The sequence below is a fragment of the Rhinoraja longicauda genome, chromosome 29 (genome assembly GCF_053455715.1).
Source record: "Rhinoraja longicauda isolate Sanriku21f chromosome 29, sRhiLon1.1, whole genome shotgun sequence".
Taxonomy (NCBI): domain Eukaryota; kingdom Metazoa; phylum Chordata; class Chondrichthyes; order Rajiformes; family Arhynchobatidae; genus Rhinoraja; species Rhinoraja longicauda.
The window spans coordinates 12,647,404-12,659,581 of record NC_135981.1 but is presented as its reverse complement, the minus strand read 5'-3'; the positions used below and the strand labels follow the sequence as shown (position 1 = coordinate 12,659,581).

Here is a 12,178-nt window from a genome sequence, read left to right as displayed (position 1 = left end):
CTAAACAGTTTTAATAGCTCAATGACAATTAAATACACAGGACATGATAGGTACAAACTATTATACGTAGTTCATTCTCCAGTTCCACACTTCATAACATTTTATTTCTTTAAAAACATTTCAAAATGTAAAACAAAATTCAAAGAATTCTAGTTACTGTAAATTAAATGGTAGTTTTTAAATGGATACAGGTACAAGGAGACCTGGGTGCACATACACTCTTTTAAAATGTTATAAACTAAGTTAGCAACTTAAAAAAGTAAGACAGTATATTTTATGAAACATGGCTCTGGTGAAAAACTGAACATGGTTTAGGAAGGGTGCCAATTTTTTTTATGTAGGCGCAGTAGAGATTTTGTTTAGAATTTTAGAAGCAGCAGAATTTTGCTAATATGTGAAAACTAAAACCAATACAAAATTGCTGAAAATACAGACAGCATTTGAGAAATGCAGTTTCTTTCAGGTTGGAGAATTTTCATCAGAATATGTGGTAATTGACCTGAAAATTTGACCATACCTCGTCTACAGACATGGTCTGACCTGCTGAGTATTTCTCAGTTTTTATTGCACCAGAATTGTACCATAACGTGGAGAGATTGTGTTTATTCTCTTTAGACAGGTTTTAGGGACGAATCAATGAAGGTGTTCAAAATCATGACAGATTTGATAAAGCAAATGGAGACATAATGTTCTGTGGTGATCTCATTCTGTGAGATTTCTGGTTTCTATAATACCCATTTCAGTCCAACTCTTTTCTTGACACCCTATATATATCTGAAGTGTCAATGTGGGCATCTCATCCCTTGTGTAACAAAAGCAAAAGGAGTAGTTTGATCTACCATGACCTAACTATCAAGGGTATCCCCACTTGTGAAGGAGGACCAGCAATGTCTAAAGACTGCCTGAAGACATTTTGGATGGAGGGATATATATGGAAAGCCATAATCTGCAAGTCAGTAGGTTGATGGTGTTCAACATTTATAAGGGAGTTCTGTCAGCAGCAGGTTTCATTTTAAATATATAAATATGGAGAAACTCCGCCTCTAAAATTTCAATGCATACCAATTTTTCAACCTGTCCCTTAAAGGATCAATATTTGTCATGGTACATTTCAATCCAAAAGATCCCAGAATCATGTTTAAATAGACCTTTCCCCATATATGGTAATACAAAGAAGTATTTATATTACATAACAATTGCAATAAATTGCAATAATTCAGATCTTCTGACATATGGTTCAATATCAACATACAGTTCATTAATTTTAAAACCAGGCTATCCTTCCACTTTTACCGTCAAATCATAAAGACTGCTACCAAGCAAATATTCGAAGTAGAAGCATTCCAGTGCCTTCTACTTCTTGTCGGTCAAATTTGTTTTTCACATTTCCCCATGTTTTGCATAATGATGCAATTACTGATGTAATTGTTTTCAGAACACAAGTTGTAAATGTTCGGAAATGAATACATGTTTCACAACTCTAGTGCACAATTCAATGACAAACTTTGTTTTTAAGTTCATGGTTTTTTAAATGATGTGATTGAGCCCCAATTCCTTCCATCTACCTTGCATTTCTGTGGTTGGATAATGGCATCCTTCCTCAAACCACATTGCCTGTTCCAAATTTAACACAATGACTGTGACAATCTGACTCAGCCACCAACCTCACACTTGAATGTCACCAGCCCCAGTATAAAGTCTAAACCAACATTATATATTTTTCTCCCTAAACAATCTTATGAGTATCAAAATTATAACAAAGCAATTGAACAAAAATACTTGACTATTTTTCCAACCAAGGTATTTCACTTGGCAGGGAATCTGACTGAATCAAGACTAGAACCTCACCCCTTGTGAAATGCACTCTTTCTGAGACAAATATTTGCCGTCTTAATACACAACTATGCAAAATTTAATGCAAAACAGAACATGTTTACTAAATGCATTTGAAGATTAGTGAGTTTATATGTTTATTTGTTGCAAACAGAATAGCACCATTATTGTTAAGTCTGAAGAAGGGTCTCGACCCGAAACATCACCCATTCCTTCTCTCCAGAGATGCTGCCTGTCCCGCCGAGTTAGTCCAGCATTTTGTGTCTACCTTATTGTTTAGTACGCTCTGCACCTCAGTTCAGAGCCTTCAGCTTTGTAATGAAGTCATGACCAGAACTTCACACTGGTCGTTTTATTTCCATTGTCAGCGCTCTCTTCAGCCATGGGAAAGAATCACAGGATTCACCTAATCCCATTCAATGCTGAAATGTTTTACACTAAGATTTATCCTCTAGTCCTAGCCCAAGGCAGGCTAATACATTTCTGAGGTCTATCCACTTAGAGTGATTAACAAACTCAAGATCTGTGCAACTCAGTGAAACATAAAGCAAAGCGCTCAGTAAAATATAAAGGAGACCAATATTTCACAATGGTTGAAATTACAGCATGCAGCAATACTAAAAGTCTGCAATTAGCAGGGTAATAATGCCATTTACATTAGCAAACCCTCGTTTTAATGGACCGTTTTATAATGGATTTTGATTATAGTATTTTGTGTAAATAATATCACTCATAATAAAGAAGGGTTTAAAGGGATATGGGCAAAATGCAGGCAAATGGGATTAGCTCAAAATGCCAACTTGGTCAGCATGGACAGGTTTGTCCAAAGAGGCTGTTTCCATGTTGCGGAGTTCTATAACTCTAATCCTGTCATGAAGATGTGTTGTGCTCTCAAAAATCCTTGAACAAGCAAAATATGTATTTACACTATTAAAATAAAAAAATAAGTGGCTTGCATATCTCCTCCCCTTCAAATTACAATTAAAACACAAAGTACTTGTGCTATAACACCAGCATAAGTGAACAACCAAGCCCAAAGCACTACCTAAACTGATTATACAAACCTATGCTACGGACATATGCAATAATCAGTTACCTACATGTTAACAAGCATGTTTAAAAAAATGATCATGTAGATGCAAGTATATAATTGGGGTTATCAAATGGGCACCTCCCTTCACTGGCGTTTGGTTGAGTTAGGCCCACGACACCTCAGGAAGGCTCAACAGTTAGTTCAGGCAGAATGAACTGATAACTCGGATAAAAAATATTTAAAAAGATGGCATTCATAAAATGATAAATAAACCACCAGTTTACTGCTATTCATAATTAAAAGAGAATATAAAAGCAACAAAGATCACATTAGAACTTTGCTCTCACGGTTTCTATTTCATTTGTTATATTGTGGACAGTTCAGAGCATCACAACAGTAAATGCCTTAAAAAGGATGGTGAGATGATTTAAAACAGTAAACGCTCGGGATGATCATGCAGATGTCACTGAGAAAGTATTAATGCTTCGGGTTGATAACATATCAGAACTTATTTTATGAATATTTCCAGCATTTTGTTTTATTTTAGCTGTAAAGCATCAGCAGTTACAGTTACTGAAATGAGTTACCAGGATATTCCAGGGATGAGAGGCCTCATTAATGAACATGGGTGCATTTGGAAATGCACCATTAAAAGAATAGTGTATTTTTTAGCATGGTCTTTCGAAGTGCAGCAGACATAGTGTAGATTTTGAAAAGTTTATTTTCATAAAGTCTTTGACTGGAAGCATGCAGGTACAGCAGACAGTGAAGAAAGCCAATGGAATGTTGGCCTTCATAACAAGAGGAGTTGAGTATAGGAACAAAGAGGTCCTTCTGCAGTTGCACAGGGCCCTAGTGAGACCGCACCTGGAGTACTGTGTGCAGTTTTGGTCTCCAAATTTGAAGAAGAATATTCTTGCTATTGAGGGCGTGCAGCATAGGTTTACTAGGTTAATTCCCGGAATGGTGGGACTGTCATATGTTGAAAGACTGGAGCGACTAGGCTTGTATACACTGGAATTTAGAAGGATGAGAGGGGATCTTATCGAAACGTATAAGATTATTAAGGGGTTGGACACGTTAGAGGCAGGAAACATGTTCCCAATGTTGGGGGAGTCCAGAACCAGGGGCCACAGTTTAAGAATAAGGGTTAGGCCATTTAGAACGGAGATGAGGAAAAACTTTTTCAGTCAAAGAGTTGTGAAGCTGTGGAATTCTCTGCCTCAGAAGGCAGTGGAGGCCAATTCTCTGAATGCATTCAAGAGAGAGCTAGATAGAGCTCTTAAGGATAGCGGAGTCAGGGGGTATGGGGAGAAGGCAGGAACGGGGTACTGATTGAGAATGATCAGCCATGATCACATTGAATGGCAGTGCTGGCTCGAAGGGCCGAATGGCCTACTCCTGCACCTATTGTCTATTGACTTTAGTGTGGGATTGCATTCAATTTGTCTTAACCTTATGCTTTTGATTGAAGTGGTAAACAAGTAAACTTGGACTCCCAGGTAATTTGGCAACCAGCTAAACATGGTTAATTGAATTCATGTCATGGAAATAATGATATACTGGAATGTAATTTAAGGACACATCCAATCCAGTGAAAAGTTATTTTAAAAAGCACTACCCTCTGAGTGTAGCTTAGGAATACTGCGTAGGAATTTTGTTGAGATAAGGGTAAAACTGGGAAAATAAAAATGACTAATTTAAATAAAGCAGGGCAGGGCAGTGCATGTTTTTCAGCTGTGGTATGTGGGGGCTGATAGCCATGGCTTAAAGTTGATGAGGTCCAAATTATAAACCAGAACTGCGAAGTTTCAAAACTTCTAGGTTATTACCTGGCCTGGGGCAAACAATTAGAAAAGTGAACACAAGGCTCATAGACTGGTGCTCAAGTTTTGTTTCACAAGACACTGCCACCAATATTGGGACTACCTTAATTTGAATCAGATTGTGATTAATGTCTAAATGAATCAGGAGTAAGGGTTGCAAAATGAGTATTGACAACAAGAGTCTGTCAGACATTAAACTCTTATTAGAATCAGAGGAGGGAAAATGGTGCAAAGGCAAACTGAAGGCTTTTTAATCTGAATGAGTTTCATGGCATGAATGAGAAGGGGCAGGTTCATGCCTTGGGACACTGATCGCTCATGGTAGAGATTCATCAACCCAGGTTTTAACTCTGTATGCTCTCTGCAATGCGGACGGTCTTCATTTTAAAAGAACACAAGAATAGAGATATTTTGCTATAGATCCTCAGTGAAAATATATCTGGAATATTGGGTACAGGTCAACCTGAAGGGTCCAGAACCTAAATATTGTCTGTCAATTCCCTCAATAGATGCACCCTGACCTGTTGAGTTCTTCCAGTACACGGTGTTTTGCTCACAATTCCAGCATCTGCAGTTTCTTGTGTCTACAGGACTGGTCTCTCAACTTAAGGAAGGATAGTCTTGCAATTAAGGGAGTTCATCACAGGTTTACCAGACTGATTCTTGGTATGTTGAGTACGTCTTAAGAGTGATTAAACAGACTGGGTCTACACTCATTTGAGTCCAGAAGAATGAAAGATGATCTCAAATTGCTAGAGAGTGGAGGCAGGAATGATGCTTCCTCCAGCTGGGGTGTCTAGACAGTGATCACAGTCTAAAATTAAAGGATTGACCATTCAGGATGGAAGAGAAATTTCTTCATTCAGAATGGGGCGAGCCTTTGGCGTTCGCAACACAAAAGAATAGTGTAACATCCGTTACTGAATACATTCAGCCACATTAGATTTTAGATATTTGTAACTCGAATACTCCAGAAAAATTGAGTAAAAAGTTAACCGGAATTAATAGAAAAACAGAAAACATAAAAGACATTGTCATCTCAGCAAAAGGATAGAGCCCCAATAAAGGTCTGAAGGTTGAAATCAACGGTGCAAATTTGCGGAAGGCGGCAAACAATATCTATTTGGTTGAATATTCTAATTTCAGAACTCATGCAACCATTAACACATCTTGAGATGTGCCAAAATGTGTAAGAAAAAACTGACTTCTCTAACTTTAGCGGTATGAACATCGACTTCTCTAACTTCATCTATTACAAACCCACTGACTCCTATAGTTATCTAGACTACACTTCTTCCCACCCTGCTTCCCGTAAAGACTCCATCCTCTACTCCCAATTCCTCCGTCTACGCCGTATATGCGTCCAGTATAAGGTTTTCCATACCAGGTCATTGGAGATGTCCTCATTCTTTAGGAAATTGGGATTCTCCTCTTCTATTATAGATGAGGCTCTCATTAAGATCTCCAGAATATCCTGCAGCTTCGCTCTTGCTTCCCCTCCCCCCATTTGTAACAAGGACAGAGCCCCCTTATCCTCACGTTCAACTCCATCAGCCGTCTCATACAGTATATAATCCTCCAATATTTTCGCCACCTCCAACGCGATCCCACTACTGGCCACATCTTCCCATCTCCACCCCTTTCTGCTTTCCGTAGACACCATTCCATCCGCAACACCCATGTCAACTCGTCCCTTCCCACCCAAACCACCCTCTCCCCAGGTACTTTCCCCTGCAATTGCAGTAGATACAACACCTGTACCTTTACCTCCCCCCTCGACTCCATCCAAGGACCCTGACAATGTTTCCAGGTAAGGCAGCTCCAACCTCATCTACTGTATCCACTGTTCCCGGTGTCAACTCCTGTACATCGATGAACAAGCTTAGGCTCGGCGATCGTTTCGCTGAACACCTCCGCTCAGTCCGCCTTAACCTACGTGATCTCCCGGTTGCTCAACACTTTAATTCCCCCTCCCATTCCCAATCTGACCTTTCTGTCCTGGACGTCTTCCATTGTCAGAGTGAGGCCCAGCACAAATTGGAGGAACAGCACCTCATATTTCGCTTGGGTAGCTTACACCCTAGCAGTATAAACATTGACTTCTCTAACTTCAAATAGCCCTTGCTTTCCCTCTCTCTCCATCCCCTCCCCCTCAGTTCCCCCACCAGTCTTACTGTCTCCGACTACATTCTATCTCTGTCCCACCCACTCCCCTGACATCAGTCTGAAGAATGGTCTTGACCCAAAACGTCACCCATTCCTTCTCTCCAGAGATGCTGCCTGTCCCGCTGAGTTACTCCAGCATTTTGTGCCTACCTTTGAGATGTGCCAAACTCCAAAATAGAAGTTAATCTTGGAGTCAGAATCAACTGTGTTTGACAGACATGTACGATTACACAAAAATATTTTGCACTGTGTCCTAATTTATTGATATTGCAAAATTACATACCTTCTTTCGCCATTATGTTCAAACTTTATTCGAACATCATTCTGCAAGAAAAGGAAATGCACTTTGATGAGAACATGGTTTCCTGCAGTCATGCAAACATATTACTTCATTTCAAAATTAACATCAATCCATTCCAGTGATTTTCTCACCTGCTTATTGGCATGGATGCTGCCTTTGCTCTTCACACTGTCATAGCCGCTCATTCTGCTCCTTCGGCCCATTTGCAGGGCCACAAGGTCCTTCATGATGGACTTTAAAGCTTCCTGCTCATCTGAAAAGTTCAAAGTGACAGCAGATAATTAACACTACAAAAAGCACCATAGATTCTGCCCTCTTTAATAAAGCCATGCAGTTATGCTCAAACACTAGATGGCTTCCAATCAAATACACCTCAAGGAGTTAATATTGTTCGAGGAAAAGAGGTTAGTTACAAAGAAAGGACCTCAAACACTTACCCATGTTTGAAGCAGGCAATGCCCAGAATTCAGTTCACGTCGGTGTAGAACTTCTGCTGTTCAACAGGCAAATACGGCAACTATAAGAGCAGACAAGGTATTCATTAAACTAGGAATGCAACATGTTTCACTTGACTAATGGGGGAATGAAGCAGTTCAATCAATTTACTTCAAATTAATCCCTCAAAACATTTTTTCAGATTGTTAAATTTAAGTATTTCTGGATTAGTGGTGAGAGAAAATTATAAAAGAGCCCATTAATGAGCATTTTCTTAACGTTTAAAATATAGAGAGGTCTATTTCTAGCCTAGTAAAACAGAGACTGCCAAAATGGTAAGCCAAATTTAATCATTTTTGATTCACTGATTAGGGGGCTACCGAGGAATAGAATTAAAAGCACTCCCAATCTAACCACAAGTAAAACAAACCCAAGCCCTGCTAATCCAAACCTAATTCAACCCCTAATACAGGGTCTGGACCTGAAACATCAACTTTTCCCAAGTTCTGATGCAGAGCGTTGATGCAAAACATCCACTATCCATCTGCCTCCACAGATGCTGCCTAACCTATAGAGTTCCTCCAGCATTTTGTTTTTTGCTCTAAATTCCAGCATTGGCAATCTCTCGAGTCCCTTGTACTCATAATATTTTCTACATTTGACCTGACCCAGAGGCATTTTCAGAAAAGACTTGCTTTACTGCACGGATCAGGAATGGTAGGACGATGCAAATCAACCTCATCTGATAAAAGTACGGACCTGCGCAGAGGACAGCCCAGACCAAGAGTGAATGTATAAGAAAATAACTGCAGATGCTGGTACAAATCGATTTATTCACAAAATGCTGGAGTAACTCAGCAGGTCAGGCAGCATCTCGGGAGAGAAGGAATGGGTGACGTTTCGGGTCGAGATCCTTCTTCAGACTGATGTCAGGGGGGCGAGACAAAGGAAGGATATAGGTGGAGACAGGAAGATAGAGGGAGATCTGGGAAGGAGGAGGGGAAGGGAGGGACAGAGGAACTATCTAAAGTCGGAGAAGTCGATGTTCATACCACTGGGCTGCAAACTGCCCAAGCGAAATATGAGGTGCTGTTCCTCCAATTTCCGGTGGGCCTCACTATGGCACTGGAGGAGGCCCATGACAGAAAGGTCAGACTGGGAATGGGAGGGGTGTTGAAGTGCTCGGCCACCGGGAGATCAGTTTGGTTAATGCGGACCGAGCGCAGGTGTTCAGCGAAGCGATCGCAGAGCCTGCGCTTGGTTTCGCCGATTGGTTTCTGGACTACACTTCTTCCCACCCGGTCCCCTGCAAAAAGTCTATCCCCTACTCCCAAAAAGTCTATCCCCTCGACCCGAAACGTCACCCATTTCTTCTCTCCCGAGATGCTGCCTGACCTGCTGAGTTACTCCAGCATTTTGTGAATAAACCAAGCTTGAATGTGCCAGTCTGTACATCCAATTAATCTCAATGTAGACACAAAAAGCTAAAATAACTCAGCGGGACAGGCAGCATCTCTGGAGAAAGAATGGCCGACATTTAGGGTTGAGACCCTTCTTCAGACTGATGACACCCATTCATTCTCTCCAGAGATGCTGCCTGTCCTGCTGAGTTACTCCAGCTTTTTGAGTCTATCTTCAGTTTAAACCAGCATCTGCAGTTCCTTCCCATACACCAATTTGGTCCGTTTGCACTTAGATTGGGTAGATGGGCTCTATCACTGTTAGCTAGGAGTGTTAGCAAAACCTACTATTCTTTTGAATCCCTTTGCTTTTCTGAAGTTACTGTCCCAGTTCCCAATATGATAAATTATATCTACCACGCTCTAGGATTCCCATATAAACTTAGAGCCCTAAGTGGCAATATATTTTGCATTATCCCAGATATATTTCACATTTACTAACTGTGCTCACATGCAAAAAAAAATAATTGAGGTGAAGATTAGAAAGTAGCTTGCAATCTTAAGATGAATCAATGCCTTATAACAGAGGAAGGGACATGATTTGAATTGGGAATCCATCAACCGCCCAAACAAAAACTTACATGCATCAAATCTCTAAAGGGAAAATAGTACAGCCAAGAAAGCACTTCAATGCCTCTATTTCCACAGAAGCTAAAGGAAATTTGGCATGGGCAAAAATGTCAACAAAGGGAAGATGCACTATACGATTTAACCTTCTGACAACATTAAAAAATGGCCATAAAAGCTTATGTGATGAAAAAAAGGTTGCGGATGACAAATGTAGGCCTCCTACAGAAGAAAGGGGGAAATCACAATTAAGAACAAAGAAATTTCAGAACAATTAAACGCCTACTTTGGCTCTGTCTTCATCAAAGACAGACATTTCCCCAGATACATTAAGGAACAAGGGTCTATTCAGAAGGAGAATCTAAAGGAAATCAGTGTTAAAGAAATGGTGTGAGGGAAGTTAATGGGGTTGAAGACTGATATATCCCCATAGCCTAATAATCTGCATCCCAGATCTCTAAGGGAAGTGCACCTGGAATTAGTGAATACATTGAGTCATTTGCCAAAATCCTTTGGATTCCAGAGCAGTCTTGCACATTGGAGGGGGACTGTAATCCACTTGTTAAAAAAGAGAGAAGGAAGTACAGTTCAGTAAGCCAAACACCAGCAATGAGTAAAATGGTAAATTCAAGTAGAAAGAAAATGAAAAAACATATTTGGAAAGCATTAGTGGGATTCTACAACGACACCATGGGAACATGATAGAGAAATCATACTCTGCAAATCCACTGGACTTTTTTTGGAAGTGGTAAATATAGAGCAGGTGAGAGAACCAGCAGATGAATTAGATGTGGTGTATTTGCACTTTAAGGACTTTAGGGTTCTGATAAGATCACTTGTAAGAGGGAGAATTCAACCACATGGGATTGGTGACAATGGCATAGAGTGAGAATTTGCTGACAAACAGGAAACAGATTGGAAATAAACGGATCTTTTTCTGAGTGGTGGCAGTAACAAGCAGGATGCCCACAGGGATCAGTGCAAGGCCTCCACATATCCCTGATTGAGAGAACCAAAATGTATTATTTCTAAGTTTGGGCTGACACAAAGCTTGAAGGTTGGTGGGCAAGATGGGTGGTGGAATATGAGCTCTGAACAGGATGAAAAGAGGCTTCAAAATGACTTTGACAAGCTGAGCCATGGCCAAATGCATTGATGAATTAAACATAGTAAGGTTTTCAACCTAGGTCCTAAACACAGATTGTTCATCTTTAATGGCCATAAGTCCAATAATCCGGCAGTTTTTATCTTCTTTTGATGGAGAATGTTCTGACCATTTCCCGAATGACAGGCTGACATGAAAAGGTATGTTGGGTTGATTGGAAGTATAACCATCGGCATTTTGAAAAATGAAAAGGGATTAGAACCAAGTTCAGGGTCAACTTATTCACCCAGAAAATTGTGAATATAAAAAATCCTCTACCACATAAGCAATAAAGGTCATTAAACATATTTGAGATAGATAACTACTGCATATATTACTTAATGCTAAAGGGATTAATGGATATGCAGAGAGCAGGAACGGGGTACTGAAGTGGAAGGACAGTCATGTTTATTTTGAATGTTGGAGCAGGCTTAAAGAACCAAATGGCTTACTGTTGCTCCTATTTCCTATGTTTTCAATCTTCTATCGGTGTTCTTAGAGCAGCATAATTCACAGATATTTAGAAGCACCTGGCAGTTGGCACTGACAATGTTAAATATTCGCTATATTCTCATCATGGACTATAGCTTCTCTCGGATCAACTGAATGTATCTGTTAGTTTTTGGCAGGTTATGAACTGTTCCTTAATTACTACCACAGAATGTTCGTCAATGAAGCCTAGCCCAAGGATTGGAAGGATTTAGGCTCCCTGACTCTACCCCACTCCCTCTTCTCACCACCATAAAGGAGCACAAGCAGATTTACAAAGACACATTTTGCAGCAATATACCATTTCAGATTCTCCCTTCACAAAAGGCAGCTTGTGCTGGTCAGGAAACTGATATATTTTGCGCCAGGAATGTACGGAGACCAAGACTGAATAGCACATTTTTCGACTAAAGCCTGCAGTCAGGTTTGCTATTTTAATAAAAAATAGAATGCTTTCAAGTTTAAATTGAGGAATTTGGACTTGAAGTTAAGATGACATATTCAACATTCAGCTAGCCCCACTTTCCTTTCGATTCCATCTCAGCTAATCAATATTTCGCCACAGCCCAAAACTACATTTCACTGTGCATTATATTCAAACCGTCACTCTTAAGTAAACAAATACAACTGTCAGTCTTTAGTGCCACTGAAATATGTGGGTTAGGGGTTTTAAGTAGAAGCTGGGAGATGCTGGCTTCTCATCCAAAAAGCACAAAATAACAAATTCCAAATTATAATATAGAAAGCAACCCAGGGATATGCACAAGACTCACAGAAATGTATTGTATCCATGGGCCAATTCAATCTCATCTCCCAAAGATTGAGCATTACCCTTGCAGATTGAGGTTTAAAGTGTTTTCAAGAGAGAATTAGATATAGCTCTTTGGGTTAACGGAATCAAGGGATAAAGGGAGAAAGCAGGAA

The 12,178-nt window shown here is 40.0% G+C and overlaps 1 protein-coding gene across 2 annotated transcripts in view; it reads right to left on the bottom strand.

Moving 5' to 3' along the window:
- The window catches only part of map3k3 (mitogen-activated protein kinase kinase kinase 3), a 92,528-nt gene that overhangs the window by 63,644 nt on the left and 16,706 nt on the right, over positions 1 to 12,178 (bottom strand). The window contains exons 2-4 of one of the 2 annotated variants that reach the window (XM_078424948.1): positions 7,597 to 7,676; positions 7,291 to 7,412; positions 7,142 to 7,182 (exon numbers count right to left, since the gene is read on the bottom strand). In XM_078424948.1, the coding sequence (XP_078281074.1) occupies positions 7,142 to 7,182; positions 7,291 to 7,412; positions 7,597 to 7,600 (167 nt within the window). In that variant the 5' untranslated portion in view covers positions 7,601 to 7,676. The remainder of the gene's footprint in view (positions 1 to 7,141; positions 7,183 to 7,290; positions 7,413 to 7,596; positions 7,677 to 12,178) is intronic. The other variant, XM_078424949.1, reaches the window with a different exon arrangement.